The sequence below is a fragment of the Malurus melanocephalus genome, unplaced genomic scaffold (assembly GCF_030028575.1).
Source record: "Malurus melanocephalus ecotype Western Australia unplaced genomic scaffold, MMel_1.1 scaffold_275, whole genome shotgun sequence".
NCBI classification, from domain to species: domain Eukaryota; kingdom Metazoa; phylum Chordata; class Aves; order Passeriformes; family Maluridae; genus Malurus; species Malurus melanocephalus.
This window is the reverse complement of record NW_026623507.1, coordinates 931,898-957,039: the sequence shown is the minus strand read 5'-3', so window position 1 is coordinate 957,039 and position 25,142 is coordinate 931,898. Positions and strand designations below refer to the sequence as shown.

Here is a 25,142-nt window from a genome sequence, read left to right as displayed (position 1 = left end):
ACACTCGATGGCTACATCTTTGAGGAGGAAAAACCCCCTAAACTGCTTGTTTAGAAAAAGATCTTTAGCCCATCAGATTTTATTCACATTTTAATTGCTGCGAAGAGTTACCTGTCTTTAATCATTATGAAACAAATTGCATTCAAGTGTAAACTCTGTTGATAAACAGGAAGCACAAGTGTGCTTGCTCACAACTGGGGACCCAGTGAGCCGCTAACCAAGGGAACTCACACGTAAAGTACTTTTGGTGATGCATTAGATGTGTCAGCATATTTCCAGGCTAAGAATAGAGTGGAATAAGCTGTTCGTTATTTTTTTCATGAAAATAGATTGGAATTCATATTGCACATTATTCATGCAASTAGAAAACTGCAAACTTACATGTTTTCAGTTTTACTGCTTTTCTTTGCCAAACTGACTGAAATAAATTAAGGTGACACATTATGAAAATCATTGCACATAACAAATTCATAACTTCTAGAGCAGAAGCAGCACTAATTGCTCAAAAGCTGTCTTAAACATTTATGAGTTACTGTAAAATATGAAAAGAGTACAGCCTCTAGTTACAAAAAGACAACCATACAGCCAGCAAAGATGTGACTGCAGTTCAGGAAGGTAATTCCCAATGTGCTCACAAAGCCCCAGTATTGTAATAATGTTATCTGCAGCAGCACAAAGGGCATTGTGGGCTGACCTCCCTCCATGTATCCACATTCCCAGGCAGAATGTGAGCTCACCAGTGACTTCTTTCCTACTACAACTGGAATCCAGTTTAGGTATGACCACAGCTGGTGAAGCCTGCAGTGGTGCAACACCCCAAGAAGCTTTAAGCTTTAATAAAGACTGGAAAAAAAAAAACATTCTTCAAAATGCAAGAGTATTTGAACAATCTCTGGAGACTTGCTGATGAATTCAGAGAACTGTCCAAGCCAGATGATATTTATTCTCCTCCTCCTTTCAACTGACCCAATTGCATTAAAAGAAGTTAAAAACAGTACTGGGATTTTGGTTTTTTTTATTCCATTCTTAGTCATTGCAATAACTGTCACTAGAATRTTCTTCAACTGCAAGTAGAAGAAGAAACCTGCACTTTCTTTGTGTTCAGCTACAAACATCAGCATATATGGTCAATACATCCTGCTGCAAACAATAGTAACAGAAGGCCAGAGCTCTGCAAAACCTGGCAGCTCTTGCAGATGAACAAAAGGGGTAAAACTTGCTGGGTGTGCCAAGAGGCTGTGAGACACTATAGAAGGAAAGGCAAATGCCAGACCTGAGAAATGTGCACAGGCATAGTAACATGCAGAGGAGTGCTAGGCAGGTTGGAGTGAAGGAATCCTGGGTTTGCTAAGACAGCTTTAATGTGAGTATCTGCTGATATGGAGAGAATGCAGTGAAGTGGTTGCAGGTTTGTGAAACAGCAGAAATACAATAGTGCATGAAGAATAAGTAGTCTGAGATGCTGGAACTCAGTGTTAAGAGTTTTCTGTAACAGCAGGACARTATTCTACAACAGCAGATTTTGGAAAAAACTCTCCTCTCCCTGAGATGATGTTTCAGCTTTCCTCTCTCCTGGTTATCTTCTCTTGTTAAGATCTCAGTGGAATAGCCAGATGAACAACAACAGGCTTCCAGTTCAGGATCTATGACAAACAGGCATGTGAAGACTTGGTTTCCCAAATTTTTGCAGAACACTGAAGTGCAGCAGAACAATCAGGGTGCAAGATATGGAGTAGCTGACAGCTTTATGATTTAGTCACAGGGGAGATTGCCTAAGTGATTGAAATTAGTAACAAAACGGAGCTGGAGACAAGAAAAGGAATACTACTTGCTATGAAAGTTTTCCTATAAGATATGATTCACCCAAATATTGTGAGGACTGGCTATGGCAGTAGTAGCAATGTTAGATCCTCACATATGAACTCTTCAGTGAACATTCAGTAGTTAACCCTGCCTCATCCTTCAGAGAGAAAAAACAGGGAACAAGGGGCAAAGGAGAATCTGTAAGCTTCCCTTTCTCTTAGTGAGAAAGRTGGTAAAGAAACCAAGAGTAGAATTCTACAATATGAATGATATAGTTGGGGGTGGTTTGAACTCCTAAGCAATAGTAATTATCATTTTGCCACTGTGACTGAAATTAAAGCAGTGTTAGTAAGATGAAAGAGAAATTTAAACAGAGGCTTTCAATATGTAGCCTTTTAAGACCTAAAATCTAACATACACATAGATTTCAATAGCCAGTTCTGTCTGCCTGAGACTTGGATATTTTGATACACAGTACAAAGAATTTATTCAGCCTTTTATTACCTGGGTAATAAATAGTCTGTAACCTATTAAAAAAGATCAGTCCATCAAGTGTTTTCACTTACAGGGATGACACTATTTATCTGTTCTGGTAATTTTATGAACAACTACAATCAAGACTGGAGACAGGTGGTTATTTTCCTGACAGGTGGCCACATTACACAGCATTTTCCTAGTTCCCCCCCACCAAAAGCAAATGCAATCTGGAAGTATGCAGTTGCCAAAAGTATCTTCTTTTCTTTTTGTATGCATACTGTTTCRTTTTTCCTCACTTCAGATAAGAACTAAAATAACACATAGAGACACACATTTGGGTGATGTAATTTTTACAGCCTCTTCTTACATTTGAGGAATGGGCACACTGATTTTATTTATTCCATGATTTTGCATGGCATTTCTGTATTTGGTGAGACATTAAACAAATGCCTGTMTATGCATCAGAGTGCTCAAACTCTGAAAACAACTTACATGTATGATATATATTCCATTCAATGATAGTAACAGGCAATCTAAAACCTATTAATCAAGCCAAAACAACAGAAAAGCATATGGAGAAAATAAGATAAAGGATGTAGTTATCCTTAATGCATTATGTTGTTAGGTTGCTATCACAGTACCACAATGCAAAAGGGTAAGGGAATCCATCCTGAATTCCTTAGGATCAAGAAGACAACATGTAAGAGCACCATCAGAAACATGCACACAAACTTTCAGGCTAAATGCCATTGAATTAGGCAGCTGCTGGTTGAAGTGCCAGCTTGAAAATCAAAGGATATATGCTCTTCAAACATCCCATATTAAAGAYTGGGTTAAATCATTTTAGTGCTTCAGTTCCCTCACATCAGTAAAACTGGGATAGCTCTATCAATATCCATTTTAATAATTTTGATACTTGGTGATTAAAGGTCTCCCTAAGAAATACTGCTTTGTGCCCATTCTATAGTGTTGCTTTTTGTAGTTTTAATTCATACTGGTATAGCTYTTAAAATACTGATCTAGAACTGTTCTATTTGCAAGTCAGTTCAAACATGCAAATGTAAAATGGAAGTATTAAAAAAGAATTAATTCTATCTTCCTTCATATTAAATGCTTCCCAAGAGTGTTTAAACTTCCTTTTTAAAGAAATTGAATGAGATCCATCAGGACTGTATCATTCCCTGACTTTGCTTGGTGTTACATCCATAGGCATTGRTTAATAAGAGGGATTTTCTTAGTTGTAAAACTAAGAAACTAAACCCTGGAAGCCTAAATTCACTTCATGTAAAGACTGTGTTATCCATTAAATGTGATGAACCAAAATGGATGTAATTTTTCCTGAGAAAGGTATAAGAAAGTTTTTATACTGGARATTTTGTAAGAACAGTAGCTAGGCTAACAGTCCAAACTTCTTAATGTAAAACCAGTACAACTCCTTGCCCATTAGCATAAAAAGCAAATATATGTTCACGTTCAAACATTTTATTTTATTTTAATAAGGAGAATAAAACCTGGGGGAAAGTGCTGCCAGGCTATGTGGAGGTGGAAAGTACAACATCCATCTGGAATAACCACATTCAGCTCAGAAGAGTTGCTCTACATTTACACTATTGTCCAGAGTATTAAGAGAGATAAAGGTAAAAAAACCCCAAATGTGAAATCTTTGGATCACATTGGAAAGGGCAAGCGTACAAAACAATAATAACTACAACAAAACCTGACAAATCTCCTGGGTTACCCAGGGCTACAGGAAGCAATCAAACAAGAATATTAAATAATTTCATTATTTCTTTGATTCAGCTTTTAAAAGAGTATATTGGCAAATGTTCCTTTATGCCCACTCCTTTTATGTGTGCTTTAAGTAAAAAGATATTAATATTAAAGATATTAAAGATGCAGTTATCAAAAATGTAGGTTCAGAATCCTACAGCATCTAAAATCCCAAGTAAATTGCTAGTAGGATTAAACAATATTTATGTCATGCTTTGGAAGGAGCATAGGAATGAAGCAGAATGGATGCTAGCAATGCCCACCCCCAAACTGCATGGATAATAACACAWACTTCTAAAAGAGACTTGAGATTATCCAGAAAATTACAAAACAGTAAATCTTACATTGGCAGATTGCAAACATCTTTAAATCAAAATAAGAATGTAAAAATAAAGAATTTCGTCTAAACATTATTCCCTAAAAACTAGCAATAGTTCCTTCCAAAGTATTCATATGATATTGATCCCTTGGTACTGCTTGCCCCCTAAAAAGTCATTAAATCAAACAAAAACTTCCTCCATTGCCAAAAGACTACAGAAAGTCTCCTTAAACAGAAAAATGAACCAACTGAAGACACAGAATAAGAGGAAATACCTCCACTGATTAAAAATTATGGTAGGAAAAAAAAAGGGTATGATTAATTACCAATAAAAACCTGAATTCTAATGGGCTTCAAAAACTCCCAGAAGGATTTTCCAGTAATTGAAGAACATTTAAAAACTGGATGGGCAATGAGGGAGCACAGTCCACTTTCATCAGTGATTTGGACATTCTGAAGAGAGTGCCACCAAAAGCAATGGCACTTATGGTAAAGTCACAGTATCACAATATACATCTGACAAAGTTTGTTCTATTTCTTAATGTGTTAAATACCTAAAGAGTTAAACATGTGACAAACTCATTTGGTTTAGCAAGCTCAGCAAGAATCTTTAAAGAGAATGAAATAACTTAATGTAAGAGCACGATGGTGGCTATGTGCAAAATTGACAAATTCAATATAATTTCCACTAGAAGAAAAAATCAGTTCAGATGCTTATGCACATCAGGAGAATCTAAATTTACAACAGGAATTTTAGGAAGAGATGTGTGAATCTCTACAACTAACTCTATATGGAGTGTTGATGAATACAATTGKTGCAATAAAAAAGCCCCATGAGAGATCCTATATGCTTATGAGCTTCAATCTGACATGGAGATTTGCAGCTCAATTTCTCTTTAAAAGATAACTTTACAAGATTCTGTTGATAAAAATACCCTGCCTAAATTTCCAGAATCATGTCTGAAGAATGAYTGCAATGAGCAGTGACAACAAGGCTCCAGGGCAGATGTACTAGGATTATATAACCATAGATTGACTAAAACTAAAAAATAATAAAAAAAAAAAGCACTGTTTCCATGGACAGTATAAAAATACTCACTTAAATAACACTTGATAATGTTGTCATTGGTCTYGCAGTTAGTTGATGAACAAGAAATTTTCTAAATATGCATTTGAGAAAGTTGGTGAGAAATGGGTTTTCCTGGCTTTTTTAAAGTGAAAGATGCTTGCACAAGTCTACTCCTCCCAAAAGGTTCTGCTGATTTTTCAGGCAGTTTGAAAATATTTCCTATGAAATTCTCAAACTTTTTTTTTTCTTTTGCTATCATCCATGATGCCTAAATATTTTATAAGCAGCAACACAGGCAGATTAAACTTGATCTTCTATGTCTCTGACCAGGCTTAACTTCATTCATAAAACCATTCACAGCCTCATGGAATGCTGACAGACTCCCTTCTTATCATTACTGGAACTATAAACAATATTAGTTCTCTCCAATCCCTACTAAGGAAAAAGATGAGAAAGCAAAAATGAGATGTAGTGAATAGAAATTTGGATTCTAAAGGTTCTATCATTCTTAAGGATGATAATCGATTTTTAATTAGAATGTAAAGCWACTAAGTAAAAGGCAAGTAAACTGATGTTTTTAATAGATCTGGCTATTTCTAATTCAGATTTTGAGAGATACTTTATACAATCTGTTTTTTCTAGAAATTCAGCTGATTTTATGTAATTACTAACTCAATATTAGCACTCATATTTAAAAATACACTTAAATACATTTATAAGAAAATAAGTTGTGATTCCTCCACTAGTGCAAAAGTGACCCAAATCTTGAACAATTATTTACTATATGATCACACTGAAGTGATAAAGGAATGCTAAAGAATGCAAATTAATGCCAAGAATTCAGAAATACGGTCAACTGCAAGAGTTAAATTTACATGTGCACTTTTGATTTGCTATTCCACTGTGTGTAAATTAAGATCTGACATCGTATCAGAGTCCAGAAATGCAATATATTTATCCTGGGGTGAAGCCCTAAAACAGAAGTTAGAAATCTGTCATTGCCTGTTTTTTGTCAATGCCCAGACCTTGTAAAACTGGGAGCTGATGACCTCACAGGTAATGCTCTAAATATGGGAAATATCAGAAGCAAAGACAGATAACACAACCCTACTTAACCACTGATTCCTTATCTTTGCAAACTCGGAGATCTGTTTATCCAGGTCGATAGCATGAACTTCCATCCAGTGCTGCTTAGAGACAAACCAACAGCCACACAACCATTAGGACCCAGTGGATRTTTTGTTTCTGGATAGCAAAGATAACACCAAGCACAGAGATTGTGAACATTCTTTCTGACTGTCTCCACCATTCACAAGTTTCATTTGTCCTGTCAGAAACCGCACCACATTAGCAGAATTTCTAGATTTTTCAGTTGCCAACATTCAGGATCCTGTTCTAAACTAGAGAAGTAGAAGAAATCTTTAAACTATTCAATGGAAGCAGTTTTGGTGGCTTTTGCCCAGATGAATAAATTTAGCTGTACCTGATGCCTCTCTAGGGACAAGAGAAAAACTTTCAGTMCCTGTAGCAAGTTTGAAACCAGGAGAACCAGAGTAGACACTTTGATTGCTGTACTTTGGGGAAGGAAATCATCTAGACTGTTCCATGAAACCACCAAAATTTTCTCTCTTTCTCCTCCTGCTATAACATCAGTCTCACAGGAGGGAAGACAGAATAGCAACTACAGAGAAATGTTGCAGTTCAAAAAAAGCAGGATTTCATTCTTTCATCCTCATTTCCTCTAAGAGTAATGTCTGTGCTTCTTCCTTTCTCTGCAGCTCACAGTATGGCAAAGTAGACAAGGACCCTGATACAATTTACCCTTGTCAGGCCCAAAAGCACAATGCTGGTGAAGAATCCTGACAACAGCAATGCTGGAGAAGTGTGAGAACTGATTCTGGGCTCATGAAAAATTAATGAACTGAACATGCAGACCTAATTGTTTTTGTATTACTATGAGCTCTGTTTCAGAGTTCCTTTGGTTAGGGTGTGAATGCAGAAAGAAAAGAATTCCTCTTAATATAATGTGTCTTAGTATTTTTTCTGTGAAGCCCTGGAAAGGGCTATGGTTTCCTAGAACAGGCAAGACTGGTACTGGCTAAAGTAAACAATTAAGGCACAACATTCTACCTGCCTATTCAGAACTACATTAACTAATGGATTTCAAGTCAGAAGAAAAGCGTTCCTCTAAAGARCTCAGTGTTTTTCTGTCCTCTCTTGTAGCAGAAGATTTAGTCTACTTCTAGGAATATGTAGCAAGTAGTTTATATAAATTTGTTTTAAAATAGTTAAACATTTTTCTTTAACAACTGGAAGATACCTCATCTTTAAGTTGTTCASCTGCCATGAAAATTACACTGTTTTCTTATTTATTGATCTCCCAGTGATTTAATTTACTCTTAAAAACCTGAAAGCTTCTTTGCTGTAGCAAAACTGTCAGTCTAATGAAGTGATTCTTGTACTTTCAAGTCCAGAACAGTGATCTATCAATTAAAACTCAAGGAACCTATAAAATGAACCAGTTTTTCATTAGYATTTCCTTTTCATTTGAGAGTTGCAATGCTAGAGAGAACCTAAGCTACAAAATTCAGCAGCWTAGGAGAAGACATTCTTGGGGATGATTTTCACAGGAGAATTTGCTTCTCCTCTTGTTTCAGAAAAGACTGGGGTTTCTAGTTTTGTTTTCTTTTTAGCTGGGACACCCTACTTAAGGAAGCTGACAGCTTGAAAAGCTTATGGCCTRGATAATGGTTTTAATTTAGGTAAGTTATCTTTAAACTAATTTAAGGTTCATTTTAAATAAAATAATTTTATTGAGAAATACATGTTCAAAAATGGTTATTCATTCACTTTATACAAATCACACACTGTGRAGGCATGATTAAAACACACCTGATAATTCACAGATGCTTTTAACAGAGCTCATTACTCTGTTGCAAATGTATTTCAGGATTTCCTTTCTCTGTTGTTCTGGAAAATATAACCATGGTATTCTTAATCTTAAAAGAATTTTAAAACCATGTTTTACATTTATTAAATGTAATGACTTCTTGACACTGGTGGGTGCTTCACATTTTACAGCTATGAACAGCAGGAATGAAGTTAAAAGCTCTTTTTTATTAAAGGCCAAAGGACTTGAATAGGCAAAGCTCAGCTCCTGCTGAAGATGAAAACTCCCATCTCAAAAAAATCCACGTAACCAATTCTAAATCTGCAAGTGCCTCTATACACCACATTGTACGAACAAAAATATGTCCTTATAAAGCATGAAAAAACTTCCCCATTAACAGTTCAACATTTTTTGTGTCTCAGAATAATGAGGAATAAAAAAGGACTGGTTATTCTGCCTCAAATAAAAGCACTATGAACAGTGTCCTGACCAGACCCTCCTTGGAACTACAGTAACTCTCGACTCATTCAGCTCATGGAGGGTTGAGGAAGAAGGCAATACTCATTAATTAAGAGAGATGGAACAAGATGGAACCTGGCTTATGTTCCAGCCTCTTTTATAACCTGTGTTTGCTATCCAATGATCTGTTTACACAAAATAAATAAATTTACCAAAGACAAGATCTAGAGGTGCAGACAGGCAACTCTGAATTTAAGTGCTACTCTGAAATCACCAAATCTATAGGGTACCATTTCATCTTTCAGTATAAACTAATATTTTATGAATGATTTCTATGCAACAAACATATGAACTTATTATGAAATAGATATTCCATCTGTCTTGCTAAGTTAACATAATTTACAAAAATGAGAAGAATTTCACATGTTATAACTATGGCATCTATGGCATCACTRTTCCAAGTAAAATTTATAATCTGTCCTTGAGCACAGACTGGAATGCAAGATTCCTACTCTAAATTATGTGACTAAATCATTATCCTATAAAGACTGGGTTGCACTTGCTTTTCCTACAAAGTGCAACAYTTTAAGGTGAAAAATACCTCACGGGTATATATGGTCTGGTAGGGAAAATGTCGTGTGTAATGGGATGTGTGGATTTAAACACTTTGCTAAGAAAATTGAACTGACAGTCCCACATCTCAACTCTGTGCATCCACAGTACAAGTCAGTGGATGAGCAGAAACTCTCAGAAGTAGCACCCACTACTCCATTTTATGTTCAGTCTGATCTTGTACACTTGCTCTGAGATTGTTTTCCTGATCTTAATTCTTTAACAGGGGTTGCTGGAGAAGATTGATCAATCATATTAGTGTCTATCAGGAGACAAAATTAACTTTTAACCCAGTTTTTGTATACAAAAGACTGTATTCTTGGGTTTCAAAATTATGACTCTCTCATGAGTTTTGCCAGTTAGATAAAATGAATTGGTATTAAAACTATGCAAATAATCTACTACATAGAATGTATGGAGTCTGCAGAAGGAATACAAGACACTTCCCCTAACCAAATCAATTTTTAAATCCAGTTCTTCAACAAATAAAGTACTGACAGATTATATTAGCCTCTCCTTAGTTCTAAGCATTTAAAGTGGAATTCCTCAAAATCTACAAATTAAGATTAATAAAACTGCTGTGAAAAAGAAAGCACTATTGTTATGATCTAATGGGAATTGGAGCACACATCTATCCATACCTGAAATGGAGAAATTATTTTAGCAAATGTGAACTAATGGATTGCAAATAATTAGAAAAAAGAGGAAAAAAGGTAAATATTTCAAAAGCCTAAGTTCATAAGTTCTAATAATAGGTTTCCAAGAGAATATTGACTAAAGTCATTCATGTGCATGCCTACTACAGGAATATACTCAAATGTATTTGTCTACCACACATCTCATATTGAATCAYCTAATAATAAAAGCATGGTGCATTTGAAATCAGTGTGTCTCAGATCAGACCAGATAATTCGGTCAATCCTTATTTATTTACTAAACAACTGAAATATGTAAATATGCCATAGAGCTATCAATTCCACACTGCAGAAAATACAGCTAAATAACAAAACAGAAAATCAAACTCCTTTAAGTCACAGTGTTTTAAATGCACGTGCTGTAGCTGATTAAAAGCTACTGTATTCGGTGGCTGGAACTTTGTTGGAGCAATCATACAAAAAAAACCAACCAGAAATCAACTATAGTACTTGATTCTTTAGTACTTTTATAGTACTAAAGAATCATATTCCAATATTTATTTGTTATGCTATCTGTGAGCATTTTGGGAGTTAATGTTGAATATCAACATATAAATATAGCCAGAAATGTGCTAATATTTGCTCAATAAAATGAAAAAATCCCAGAAAGGGATAACTGGAAAGTGCAGTTATTGTCAATAATTAGAGAGAAGGTGGTGAAATCCTTTTTCTGCTCAAGTTACAGTTTTACAATTAAAGCATGTTAAGATCACTGGATTTCCACTCATCACTGTCTGAAAACCACAACGGTTCTACAAACAGTAGTGCAGAATTTTTGAAAARTGTGCTATGTCTGGCTGGAATGGAGCTGATTTCTTCATGGAACCCTGAAGAGTGATGTGTTTTGAGTACAAGACTAGAACAGTGTTGATTAAACACCAGAACATCTCCTTCATAACAACACTAAAGAGAAGCAGACTCACAAAATTTCTGTGTGAATTCCCCTCCCTATGTTCTCTCTGGATGAAGAGATTGATGCCAGACACTCTTTAATGCCCTCTAGACTTGGCTACTTTAGCTATTAATTTTCTGATAGCTCTTGATCCACAATGTCTTTTGGACAAACTTGGTTTCTCCCATTTTGCTCTCTTCTAATTCTTCCTTTTGTACTCATGTGTGACTTTGAATCCTACATCTGAAGCACCTGGGAAATCTTGGTTCTTGTCTTCAACAGTTTCCTTAGAAAAATAYGTTATTCAGAAATTGTTTTGCAAAGGTCAGGTGAAAGATGGGGATTCAAAGAATAATGCTTGCTTAATGCCACTAGGAACAGACGAGTCAGGGCTGAGGAATAGAAATCTAAGAACAGCAAGAATTGGAGTGAAACTAGGTCAGYTAGGAAAAAAAAAGAGCGAGCTGACCATGGACAAGAAAGAGAACTTCTTCAAGAAAACCCTTCCCTCCCCCTCTCCTGAATGAGATCATAGTCTCTGTTTTGTTCATCTCCCCATTTCTCAGACCTCAAGAAAAACTTGTGTTTTTATCCTAAATCCATATTTGAGGTTTAGGCTGAAATAGTGTGTGTGTCTGTTCCATCTCCTACTGAACTGTCATCACATGGTTCATGTTTCTTGCTGCAGAAGATCCGCATACATGGATCTCTTTGGTTTCAGAAACTTCTTCTCCTTCTTCCCAGGGCAGGGACAATTATTCAGTTGTTGTAGCCTTTCTACCTCATAATGGGCAATCAACCCTCCACAGTTCCTTTCATCTCTGGTCTCCCTCCATTAACAACATAGGCGCAAGAAAAGCACCTAACTTCAACAAGTCATCAAGAATTCTAATTTCAACAAGTCATCAAGAATTTAAATTGAATGGGAGTCTCTAGCTAAGCATTAGCTAGACAAAAATAGGTCTCCTTCAACAATACTAAAATGCTCCCACTGTATGTGTGTACTTGGGGTTTGTCTTTTGCTAGATATTAACTTTCCTAAGTTATTTGAAAAAATATCAATTTCCTCTACCATCAAGAGTATCTGCCAGATAAAAGCAAAAGAAGAAAAGAGTAAAAATAACTAATGAAGTGTGTAGTATGACTACAAATTTCTGTGGTTTAAGGATCTCTGCCAAATTTAGGTCATGGATATTTGTCTAAAAAGATAATTAGCAGACTGGAAAGGAGGGCAAATGGATGGATGTGCATTATTTCCCATGCATATCAACATTTCTGTTGATGACAAAGTTTGGAACAAAAAAAAGATAGGAAAAGCTTCTAAAGCTGACACAAGATCTAATTAATACATATCACTTCTTTGAATTAGTTGACTATCACCAGTAATCATAATTTCATTATCAGAGAAAGCTGAGGGGTTTCTTTGTTAGACTAAAAAAAAAATATTGTAACAGATATCCAGAAATCATTTTTTCAGATGGTGCTCACAAATGAAGTCATCAGCTCCAGTTAAAATGCTGCCAGAGTCATCCCCCTGTATGCCAGTTTGACATGAATCTCCCAATATATGAAAATCTGTATTTTCTCAGTAGATTTGTTTGCAGATGTCAGATTCCGTTTTTATTTCCTGGATAAACAGCAATTGGAAGTGAGGAAAGTCCAGTATATTTAACTGTAACATATTCAATCTGCTTACTTAGAAACATAGAAGAGGCTTGGGAAACAAAAGGACCCAAATTTATGTATGTATGCAGAAACCTAATATSTATACATCTATATGAATGCACAGATAACCAGATGCATATCAGCCCTAGTATAGAAAAAATTCTCCAAACTCTGGGTCTGTCAGATTTTGCAATACTGGTAAATTTGATTAGTTTGGTATCTTTTACAGTAATTTTTTATTCTTGTAGATTGACAATAAATGCATTTCTTTTATAGCCTATTTACGTATCTATACACAAAATACATATTTGTATGTGTTGATTTCCAGGGGAATTTTAAAAAGAACTTATGTTAGGAGAAGTGACTCTCAGTGAAGTTTGTATTCCTGAATCACACAAGCTCTCTAGAAAAATCTCAAATATATTGTACARTGAGATAAAAGATGAAATGTATCAATGATTCCTCCACATCAAACAACAGAACTTTGGATTTATGATCTTGTCTGTGCTACCCCCATTCCATCTGCCCAATAAATCACATAGAGTAAACAGCACAGAACACAGTTGGCTTATTTTAAGGATAAAGAACTATTGAAACCTTGTTTAGATTAAAAGATGGCAGCTCCAAGGAGAGTAAATCTGTCACACTTTATATTTAGCTTTTATGCCATCCTTCTCACAACCAAAAATTCAAGTTATATTCTCCTCTTTTCTTTTCAAGTACATCCAACCTGATGTCAAACATTCTTTACCACATTTCCTTTAGCTACTGTAAAATTCCATGCCTACTCAGAACTCTGCCAGCAATGATTTAATTAGTGCTATTTATTTTCTTTGCCGGATTTTCTTTTTTTTCTAGAGTGCACAAACAGCCTCAGTTTTACCTCGCAGGAATACACTCTGTATACATCAGCTGCTGAGGATCCATGACATTCAACAGAGCTATCTTGGGTTTAGATTTCACCTTCCCCTTTACATTCAAAAATTTGACATTCAAAAATCACTCTTGCTATTAAAGCATTGGAAGAAACACATCAAACAGGCCAGAAAAAGTTATTTCMAATATGATCCTAAAGAAGAATCTCTCTTGATCAGAACCAGTAGAATTCTTGTGATTTGCAAATGGCTTTGCATGAAGATTTTTAAAATGTAAGTGAAAGASATGCTRTCTTCCAYACCACTTAAAATTGAAAGGCTCTTTCTACATTTTGAAATGTAGATTTTGAAATGTCATCAACAGCTGCAATCTGCCATACCTGGATTTATCAGATGCAATAAGAGAAGTCAATTTAATAACTTGCTCCTTAGTGCCAAAATTTTGTTTCTTCCCCTTTTCCCTCTCTGTCCAGTCTCAACTGCACTCCTTCCACTTTCATTATGCATCATTCTGACTAACACTGGAGGTAAGCACCAGATAAATCAGTTTGCTAATCTGGCAAAAAAAAGTAGCACAGCAAAAGAACTGGTATTTTGCCAGGCTAGTGCATTGGATTGCTCACAGCAGTATATCTGACAAGTGCCAGAATTGGAGCAAAGGAAGTGTCAGGACTGTGCAACTAAGCTAAAGGTGGGGACAGAAAAATGCTTCCACTGTCATGTGTTAGTGAGTCAGAAGAATGTTTTGTCTGCCTGCGTATAAAATGGCCACTCTACAGTCTGATAACATGGATCACATGGAGCTATGCCTATTGGAATATGGTGTTGCATAGAGCTTATGGTTTTGCTCAAGCAACTCCCAGTAAAAATGAAGATTTGCATGCTCAAGCAACTCCCAGTAAAAATGATGATTTGCATTTACAACCTGCATCCATGACAATATGGAGCCTGTAAGTCCAAAGAATATGTATTAATAACAGCAGACTGCACTATAATTCACAGAAAACACTACTAATTTAAGCCTGCTTGTTGGTGAATAATTTTTCAGTGGTGTGGAGACGATTCTGGACCCAGTAGATGGGGTTTTTTGTACTAGATTCAAGACAAACTTCCTCTCATTTCATAATAAGCAAAGATAATAATAGCTATAGAAAAGTTTCCTTCAGAATTTCTTACTGCAACTGACCACTAAATAATCAGCAGCTTGATAAAAATAAAATGCAGATATTGTATTCTATGTGTTTGAAGTAGGTGGTTGTAATGTCTCTGCACAGCACTGATGCAATGAAAGAACTCCAAAGGAAAGAACTCAGTGACTGCAGAAAGTATTTCTAATGAATTTTAACGAGCATTTGTGAGCTGAATAAATGACAATACAGAAATCTGCATCCTGAAATCTGAGCACAACACACCATTTCTTCAGATCTGTTACTGGAATAATCAYTGTTAACAACACTGATTTTAACCTATTTACTCAGACTGAGAATGTGACAAACCCCCAGGCTTCTCCTTTTCCTCTGAAATCAAGAAGAGACTTAAGTCTGACCAAGTATCTTAATTTCTCAACTCTTTGAGCTGCAGTGCAGTCTGATTCTGTGGGCTGGACCTATGAGGATCCAGTACTCAGCAGTCACCACTGTAGGTAAAGCCTAAAGCTGTTGCTTGGGAAATCCACAGAGATTTCCTGCTAGGATCAACAGGCCATAACAACAGCAATTCCCAGTGCTACAGAGCAATTGCATCTAAGCACCCTGAAAAGAAATCTAGAAGACAAATTGACTGCCATACCAAAATGAACTTTAATTTATCTCTGCATTCTAGTGGCAGCTCATGAATAATATGCTCTATTTCAGGATAATTTAACATAGTCAACTTYAGTACTGCTGCTGGATCACTCGAAATGATCACCTGAAGGCCTGATGTTACATTAACTCGCAACACAGAAGTACATGCTGCTTTTTCTTTCTTTTTTAACAGCTTATCTTTTGTTAACTTGTGACCAATACTTTGAGAATCTTTTAGAAAGACAAGAAAGCAACAATATCATTATGTGACTTGCACTCATCACAGGAAAACTTGTTCCACATCATTCCATGAACACTAAATATAAATTCAGAGTTCCCATCCCTTTGTGTCGCTTAAACAACAGAGTCTGATCCAAACCAAGTCCCTTTGGTTCTACCAGTAAAATAAGAAATTGGGTGAATCTCTCTGATGGCAGCCAAGTAGTCTGTCCTTTCACTCCATCAGCAGYACTGTTTAGAAACACCAACCAAACACAATGCATGTATGGAAAGACYTCCCTTTTTGTTACCTGGCAGAATGAAATTGTGAGGTTCTGTTAAAAAGTATTTTTACAGGATACTGAGCAAGACTTAGAGTCACTAAAACCTGTATTTTCTTCAGTTTGCTAAAAAAAAAAGTCCATTGTGAATTGTACTTTGAGAAGTAATACTTAATCTGCTACATCTTGACTTGAATTTTTATTGCTTGATTTCAACAATTACAAATGTCTCAACAAGACTGGCTTGAATAAGTGGTTTGCTGGGTGTAGCCCTAGGCCCTGTTTCACTGCAAAGTTATTATTCCACAAGTAGGTTTTTTATGTAGTATGTTCTGTAAAACTTGGAGCCAAGTGGAGAAACCTCAGTTAAAATGAATAAAATGAATTCTTTTTACAGCAYCCTCTGTCTTCAAAGCACAGTTTCCATTAACTCAGGGCTCAATTAAGCAAACCAGGCTCTCTGTGACTAAGCTGAGAAGCATTTATGTTTTGAAATATCTTCCCAAAAAAAAAAATCRAATTCCCTGGTAATTCTGATGCTCTTGTTTGATTCAGATACTAGAACTAGTAGAAATTTCTCCATGAATGAGGTAGGAGTTTGCTAGCAAAACTGGAGAAGATACATTAAGAAAAAGGACACTTTGAAAAACATTCTTTTTTTTTTTCCTGCTAACTCTTTATAATACATTTTTATAGAAGATATATAGAGAATTTTATATAAGCTTAGGTATATAGCTGTTTTCTCCATTTCATGTTCCATTCCTGTGGCAGGAGACATGCAGGTTTAAATTAATTCTATATGAATCTGTATTAATTCAGGCTCTGTACCTGAATTTTCCTCAAAGCAGGGACTTGTAAAGATACAGGATTGTCTAGCCAGTGACAGCACTGCTCCWGGAAAGATCAGATTGCTGAGATGGAAAAAGAGGTGGGCTCAGGATTCAATCTTCTGCAAGGTTTTCTTCCTACTTCTACCATGAAACTCCCAATTCCCTGACTCTAAAGATACCAGTGAAGCTTCCAGGGAAAAAACCTCTGCTTTTTAAACTTGCATACCTCTAAAAAAAATAAACCATGATGATTGGACTCKTACCTCCTAGAAGTGCACAAATTCAAGGGAATTTTCTTTGCATTTGAACAGATTATATTCAATGTACTTCACATAGGTAAGAAATTAAGAGCGGAACTATCAAAGCAAAGTTTTGTTACATAACTTGAGGTTTAGTTGAATCTTGTGAGAAATTCTGGATCAGACAGAAATTGAGGCTTATGAAAATACAACTGTTCAGACCAAGAGTAACAAAWAATGGAGGAACCAAAGTTTTAATCATGTTACATGAAGCATGAGATTTTTCTTCACTTTGTAACCTGCCTTTGGATACAGCAGGCTTCATTACATTTATTGTTACTTTGGGAACAGGGACAGCAAAAGAACCAGAAAATATTATATTGATGTTTCATACAGCATTGTCCCCTACTTCAAACAAACAGTTTATTTGGCTACAAAAAGTTTGCAAAAAATATTGCTTTACTAGCTCTGTATCCTGTGACTTTTAAACCTTCCGGTAATATTTTTTCTCCTTTTTTTTTTCCTTGCTTTATATAAATTTTCACCAAATTGGAATACATTGAAACCATGCCAAAATAAGAAAATTATGTAGAGAATCATTCTGAAATAYATCACATTTAAATATTCTTTTTTTTCAAAAAAAGTCTTCAAATTTTAATTACTTGGTGATTAAATTTATTCTGTGACAACTTCTAAATTAAAAATCCTACTGTATTAAAAAAAAACCCATATAAATTGCTGGCAATGAAGTACCTTTATAATTAATTATAAGAAATAGGCATATTTACAGTGCTTTACCTTCYCCTTCAGGGAGAGATGAATTCTGCCCTAAAATCACTTATTTCCCACCATCCACTTGAAAGAGTCCAAATAATTTCACACATAACCATCTAACTGCAATCTAACATTGGCCAACTGCACTGCGGCAATGAATTTATTTATTGCTAGCAAAACCTTCACAACTTGCTCATTACCACTTTGCTGTCCACTTTCACTTTTCAGGCTGAAAAAGAACTGCTCTGTTTTATCTTAACCAATATATGCCAAAACTCAAGATGCTAAAACTCAATCAGAATTTTTTCTTTGAGCTTTTTCAWGACCTGGCTAATTCCTCAGCAGCACATCTTTTATTCATCCATCTCATACAGCAAAATGAAATAAAACAATTAAAAAAAATGAAAATAACAACTGTAACCTTACCTGAGCGCTCGTGGAAGGTAATTCACATCCCTGTATTATAAAYACATAGAAATGCTGCAAATTCTGAATGAGAAAGGATACATTCGTATGGCTCCTGTTCTTGTTCCAATTGCCAGAATTTTCTGAACGGGGTCAAAAGCTAAGGCAGTGGGTAGGTAAGGAAAGCCATGGCGAACCGTCTGAAATAGAGCAAATGAGCAAAGTGAATCAACTGCAACCACAGAGAATAGCAAGAATGTTTGATGTTACATGTAGAAGAAGAATAATCTATTTTTTTCTGTATGTTGTAGCATTTTCAACACATTGCAAGAGAAGTATTTTAAAAGATACAAGGTTTTGAATATAGAGGTGAATTTTGTTCCCATGAATTTCTAGTTATGCTTTTTACTCAGTAACATTTTAAATTGTTTTATTGCAAGAAAGAAGATTGCAAAGTGTATGTTATTATACAACTGGTATACACTACTGAAGTGGCATACTGAAAGATAACCTTAATATGCAGGGCAGCTGAACTGTAAACTGAAAAAAAAGACACATAATATGCTTTCAAAACACTGTCAGAAACAGCCTCAGCCTCAACAGAACAGAAAGAAATGGAATAAATCCAGGGGAAGAGATCCAATAAACCAATAACCTGAATCAAGTTTATGAGGTAAAAACCCTTAATATCAATTAAAAAAACAAAGATGCCAGAGAAGATGTTCTCAAAGTGAGCAACTGAACCACTCACCCTTTCTTAATCTTTATTTATAATGCTATGCTTTTAATTCTAATTTTTGCAGAGATACTTTGGGGAATAAATAAACTGAGGATGATACAACACATCCTTAAAGACTGTCTCAATATTTTTAGTTATCTTAACCTGGAGGTTATGACCAACATGACTTGCCCAATTCTTACGAGAAAGAATCTGATGAAGGAGAACAATAACATCAGACTAAACTGAAAATAACAAGACTAGACTATAAAAATTCACATAAAAATGAAATGTAATTAAATTTTTATGTGTGACTACTTACCTAAAAATACTTTTTCARTACAATAATAATGGTTTGTCTTATTTAACATCATAAAACCTTGAACTCTAGGATTGACTTTTTTTAGTAAGTGGTTGGAATTGGAGAGGAAGCACTTTGAACTGAATSAAATGTAACTTTTTAAGCTATTTTCCTCTTCCTTAAAATTATCTCRTTCAAGGGCTACGTCTGCTGAAGCATTCAACAACTTCAACAAAAGGGACTCCTTAACTGCAGACCTGTTGAGTAAAAGGCAGTTGATGATGCCACAGCTGTATCACTCCACTACAGCTGGAAACACTTGAACTGATATTCACRAACAGTTTGGGAACAACCAAATGGATGTTTTTCAGCAAATAACCACGTCCTTAAAAGAGATCTTACTTGTCTTGTATCATAATTATTGCTGATAAGGGAGATTGTTTAAAGAATGTCTAATTATTAGTTTCTAGGCTGAAAAAAACCCAGAAGCATTTGCTACTTCAGTAAGCTGTAGAAAAGTAACTCACTTTTTATGTTAATGTAGGCATTTATCAAATATCCCAGTTCTGTTTCTGGTTTGGTTTGCYTTGTGTTTTGGGGTTTTTTTTAACCTTCTCATCTTCTTAAGTGTTAGAATTATTCAAATATAAAGTTTTTTTATTCTGATATCTAAGCTGGGACCAGACTTTTATACACCATAAAAATGGTTTTACCTCTCATGTCACAAAAACATAAGAATCATGGATTACAGTATTTTCTAGTGTGTTAAATATTTAGCATTACTAATTTGCTATTATATTTGAAATTTCTGTATTCTAGTGAACAAATGTTCTTCCTTATCTGAAAAAAAACATTTATTTCACCAATTATTATTATTTAATTATTAATTTTAGAAAGCCTTTCTATAATAAAGGTTGAATTCCTATGAGTTCCAGTCACAGTAAGCTTCTCTAATATTTAGCTATGACTGGAACTTTCAGTACTATTTTTAAGATCTAAGAATGCAAAGATAAATATTTCTAAAGAACTATATGCATCCTTGCTGACATATTTAGTATGTGCATTGTATTTTCAGTATTTCTGCAACCTAGAGTCAGACTTCCCATTTGAAAATTTTGATTGGGTCCCATATTTGAGATAGAACTGTTTTAAAAGAACAATGTTGTACWTTTTTTCAGGATCACAGCTCAATAAAAATTTTGAACTCTAAGATTGACTCAAAAGCGCTATTTCTATTTTGCAGCCATTTTCCAAATCTGAGTATTCAGACTAATTCCAATTCGGAGTTTTTTGTGAATGTAAAATTCTACCATTTGTAAAATATTTTTAAACATGGTTGAAATCTACTGAACATCCAAGTAAATGACACTGTAAATGACACAAGTAAATATCAGTAAAATACTGGTATTTATTAGGACTCTAAAAGAACAAAACCATTTTGGAAGGAGGGCCAAGTTCTACAGTACAGAATTAGGGCAGAAAAAGATGTCTCTGTGACTCAGGTTTTGGCACAAATTAGAGCAGCCTCAGAAATTAGTCTGAAGTTTAAACCTATTCAACAAAAGAACACGGAAAAGCTGTAACACTCCAAACTCCCAAGTTCTCGGTGTCAGCTTTGGTCCAAGAACCCTTCAACTTTCAAGGACTGTGACAAAAATTCACATGAAAAGCCAATATATGGAGTAGACTTTTCAATGGTGCATTGATACAGCTCATGTGTATGTGTGTGTAAGGATGAATTACAATTCTAGGACTCTGCCTGAACTTCCTTACACCATTTACTAAGAGAGATGCAAAAGAAGCCAAGGTCAAAATTAAAATTAATTTTAATAACTTGATTCTAGAGTGACCAAAAAAAAAAACATTCCTACTTAAACTGAGTTGTGTCCAGTAGGAACAAAATAGAACACAACTATCAATGGTGCTCAAAACCACAAAACAAAATAGTTGGGTCAATAGCAGGCAAAAGCAGAAGCGTATTTAAAAATCAGTCTCTGTTCAAAGAACTATAGGGCTGAACTACCCCAAATACCCCAAGAAAGAAGATGCCAAGAACAAAAAAAAGGGAGAGTAAAAAACCAGACAGCAGATGGAGCCAGGACTGCTTTTCTCCACATTATTGAGCTTCCTTTCATGTCTCCTTTTTGAGCCCGCTGTCTCTAGAGGCAGTCTGTACTCCCTAGCACGCACACTTTCTGCGCAATATGCAAAATAATTTATTTGAAACAGAACAATTACAAATGCAGATACAATTTCAGCATCCATCTTTGTTCAGCTTAGTTATTYTCGTTTAAATTCTCTTTTAAATCATTTTAAGCAGTGAATTGCATGTATGTATCATTAAGGTAATCTTTACACAACCAATTTACCTAAATTAATATAGGAAATTGATTATTTAGGCTTGCTGGTAATCTACCAATGAACATTTTMATATCCTGTATAGAACATAATGGTCTTTTTCAGTCTAAGATACCATGATAGATTTCATTAGCTGAAAAAAAAAATTGCTCTAGTACTAGCATGCAATATCCAGTATAATTGTTCACATGGTGTATAATGCAATTCTTCATTGTAAAATTAAGTTTTTCTTAACTTTGGTCTGTGGTGGTTTATACCAGATTTCAAAAACACTTTATTAAAAAAAGTGATTGTAACATTCACTAAATAGCTCCAGAAAKACAGAACTAGATCAAATTTCAAACTGTATCAACTAATAAATAGGGTTTATAGTCAAGTGTTTCTGTCAATTTGCACMAACTTAAAATTTGTAACTTTTCCATAAATATTTTATAGATACCCTGTTTCATTTAATATGACAGCAAAAATATTTACTTAGATAAGTAATTTTAATGAATAGTATATTTGCTAAAATTTAACTCTGTAGTCTAAACCTGTGACTCAGCATGTAGAGTCTACTTCCAAATTGTGACCAACATGCCACATGCAAAAATGTCATTGAAGAAGTAATTGGTTGGTTTACAAAACAGAGGATGAAGTGTTGACTGAAACCTCTCCAGCCTCTTACTCAGCTATGTAGGAAATTGAAAAATGTCAATGATTACAGCCATTTTCACCACTTCAATACTATTTTTAGTGCTGTGGTACTCCAAGATTGTAGTGGTAAAAATGAGTGCTTATACAAATGAGCTGCCACGTATTATATCGCTACGAGATCATGACATCCCTCATTTACAGATCTCTGTATGTAATCTCTGGTAAAACTGATCCCTTCTCATGAAAAATGGAAAGAAGACAAGATATCAGGGTTCCAACCTAAATAAACAATACAGATGAGATCAATTTTTTATTGGTTAAATTTTCATTTTTCAAAATACTACTTTTTGTAAAAATCAAAGCTTAGCTAAAACTTTCCAAGCCCAAGTCATTGATTCCACCTAGCTCTCGACCTAGATTAGGAACCAGGGCTTCTGAGCTTGTTCACAGAATATTCTAAAAAACTACCTTTTTTTTTCCTTAGATAAAGATACCCATAGATARTTCTTTTCCTTGGTGTAAAGCTAGAAACAGTAATCTGGAAAAAGCTATTTACAAAAGAGACTCTGATCCAGTAGACTGGGAAGGCTCATTGCTGTCCCTGACAAGATGGTGAAATAAAGACTAACAGAGCACACAGATTAAGATTSTTGCAGAAGTCAGAAGTTTCTTCARTGGGAAATCCTGTCTGACTASTTTTCTCCAATTCTATGAAGMTGCCAGCATGCAAGTAAATAAAGGGGATATGAATATACATAACATTCCACAGCAATGTTATTAAAGAAACAAAAGTGTCATGGGACTGAAGAATTTTCTTTGTGGACTGAAAGCTGGTTAGATAACAGAAAACAAGGGATAGAGTTTAATGGATTTTTTACCAYGAGGAAAATTCATAAGTAGAGTTCTCCACACTTCGACCAGTTTTATTAATTGTCTCCAATGACCTACAAAAGGTAATGAACCCTGACATCTCTGAGTTCATAGGTAATAGTAAGCTCATTTGGGTAGTGAAATTCAGTACAGCTCCTGAAAGGCCTCATTGGAGGGACTTAAGTGGGCAAGAGGTTGATAAATGAGCTTCAGCGTGGATAGGTGTAAGATAGGAAATCTAGAAGAAAAAAAGAAAAATCTTAACTAGATCTGCTCAATGCTGAATTTGGAACCAGCATTTATAACTCAGCAAAGTCATTTTTRGGCATGGATGTCATTCCTCTAAAATATATGGCTTCTTGTTAAACASTAACCCAAAAAATCAAATAATGTTGGAGATCATGAGGAAGAAAATAAAGAATAACACAGAGATCTGCTATAGAAAACCTGTGTGAGCCCATTACTTGAAAGCTGTATTTGGGGTAATATGACTAAGACTTACATAAACAAGTGAGTGGGTTAAACTAAACATATTTGGCAAAGTCATGGAGGCATTCAAAAGAAATTGAAGATTACTTTAAAATGGAAAAAACTCATCCAACCAAATAAAAAAAAAAAAAACATGGAGGCATTCAAAAGAAATTGAAGATTACTTTAAAATGGAAAAAACTCATCCAACCAAATAAAAAAAAAAAAAAAAAAAAAAAAAAAAAAAAAAAAAAAAAAAAAAAAAAAAAAAAAAAAAAAAAAAAAAAAACAAACCAAAAGAAACAAAACCAACCAAACAAAAAATACAAACAAAAAAAATTCTTTACACAATAGGTAATAAACTTCTGAAATTTGCTGCCATAGGAGGTTTTGAAGGCTGACAGTACCAGAAGGTTCACAAAGGCATTGAACAAATTCATTGATATGACTGATAAATTGATTTTAAAAGAACCAGCTAAAGATGTTCTCTCTAACATCTCAAATGCAGTGATGGTGAATGATGGGAGATTGGAAAGGGAATAGACTGCAGAAARTGATGTAACTTATTACCCTCCCCAAGTGACACATTCTGCTGCCACTGTCAGAGACTGACTGCTGGGAGATATGGACCATGGGTTTGTCTCAGCAGGGTATTTCTTATGAGCTTATTATCCTCGCCAGTAGCAGTGAAACAGAGAGGGAAAAAAAAGAAATCACTATTGGTGGAGAAAAATACAGTAAAGAAAAAAACATGGAAAATGAAGTGGGCACAAAAGAGAAGTATTGCTGAAATAGGAATATTGGGGCAGGAAGAAAAGATATGCACAGGGAACAAGCAGAATTTCCTAATATTTCCATACACAAACTTCTTGCATAGAAGAACAATACTTTTAGCAATAGGCAAATTTTGGTTGTTCTTCTATTTTTAAACTATAGAACTTATTTGATTATAAAAGGTCAATTAATTAGCTATGGTACAGTTTAAAGAAAATAGCTGTGCTGGACATAAAGCAGACTTCAAATACAGCCCACATTTTGAAAGCTTAGTTTCACAAATATTATATACTGATAATTGTATGAAAAATAAGAGCAATTTTAGAGTATTTGAAAATAACTGACTTGTATATTATAAATTTTTGTGCAATGAACATATGAGGGGTTTTTTCTGTGACAAAGATCTCTACAGATACCTCAGAGATGTGTTTTTCCACTGTCATTTTCACTTCYGTGAGCTAGATGTTAAAGATTGTTAAATAAGGATGGTCCTATTTAGATGTGATACATCTAGGTACAAACAGCCAAGCTAAATAAACCACAGGGGAAAAATAAGGCCTTCTGAATTTCAAAAAGCATTCTCCTCATGCCTGTTCTTTGAAATACGCTAAAGAGCATCAAAAATACAAAATTAAGGTAATTTAGACAGAAAAATCCACCAATAAATAAAATGACATTGATCCATGAGTTTCATTATTCCCAGCTCAGGTGAGGCTGGAAGAGAAYTCTGCAGACTGTCCAGTCCAACCCTGCTGCCCCAAGCTAAAGCAGATGAATTTYAATGTCATTTTCTTGATCTATTTAAATCAGTGTAGCTGTGACCAAGCAATTGCTTGGCATCTACASCATCTTGCTACATCTACCACAGGTCTGATTTACAGCATAATAAGTTCCAGGATAATAYAGGGATATAACCACCCCATGGGAGGCCTTATGCCCTTGGGAGAAATCCCAAGTCT

The 25,142-nt window shown here is 35.0% G+C and overlaps 1 protein-coding gene across 1 annotated transcript in view; it reads right to left on the bottom strand.

Moving 5' to 3' along the window:
• The window catches only part of STXBP5L (syntaxin binding protein 5L), a gene marked incomplete at its 3' end in the record, with an annotated part of 86,392 nt that overhangs the window by 50,845 nt on the left and 10,405 nt on the right, over positions 1–25,142 (bottom strand). The window contains exon 2 of the mRNA XM_057376265.1: positions 18,161–18,258. Within this exon, the coding sequence (XP_057232248.1) occupies positions 18,161–18,258 (98 nt within the window). The remainder of the gene's footprint in view (positions 1–18,160; positions 18,259–25,142) is intronic.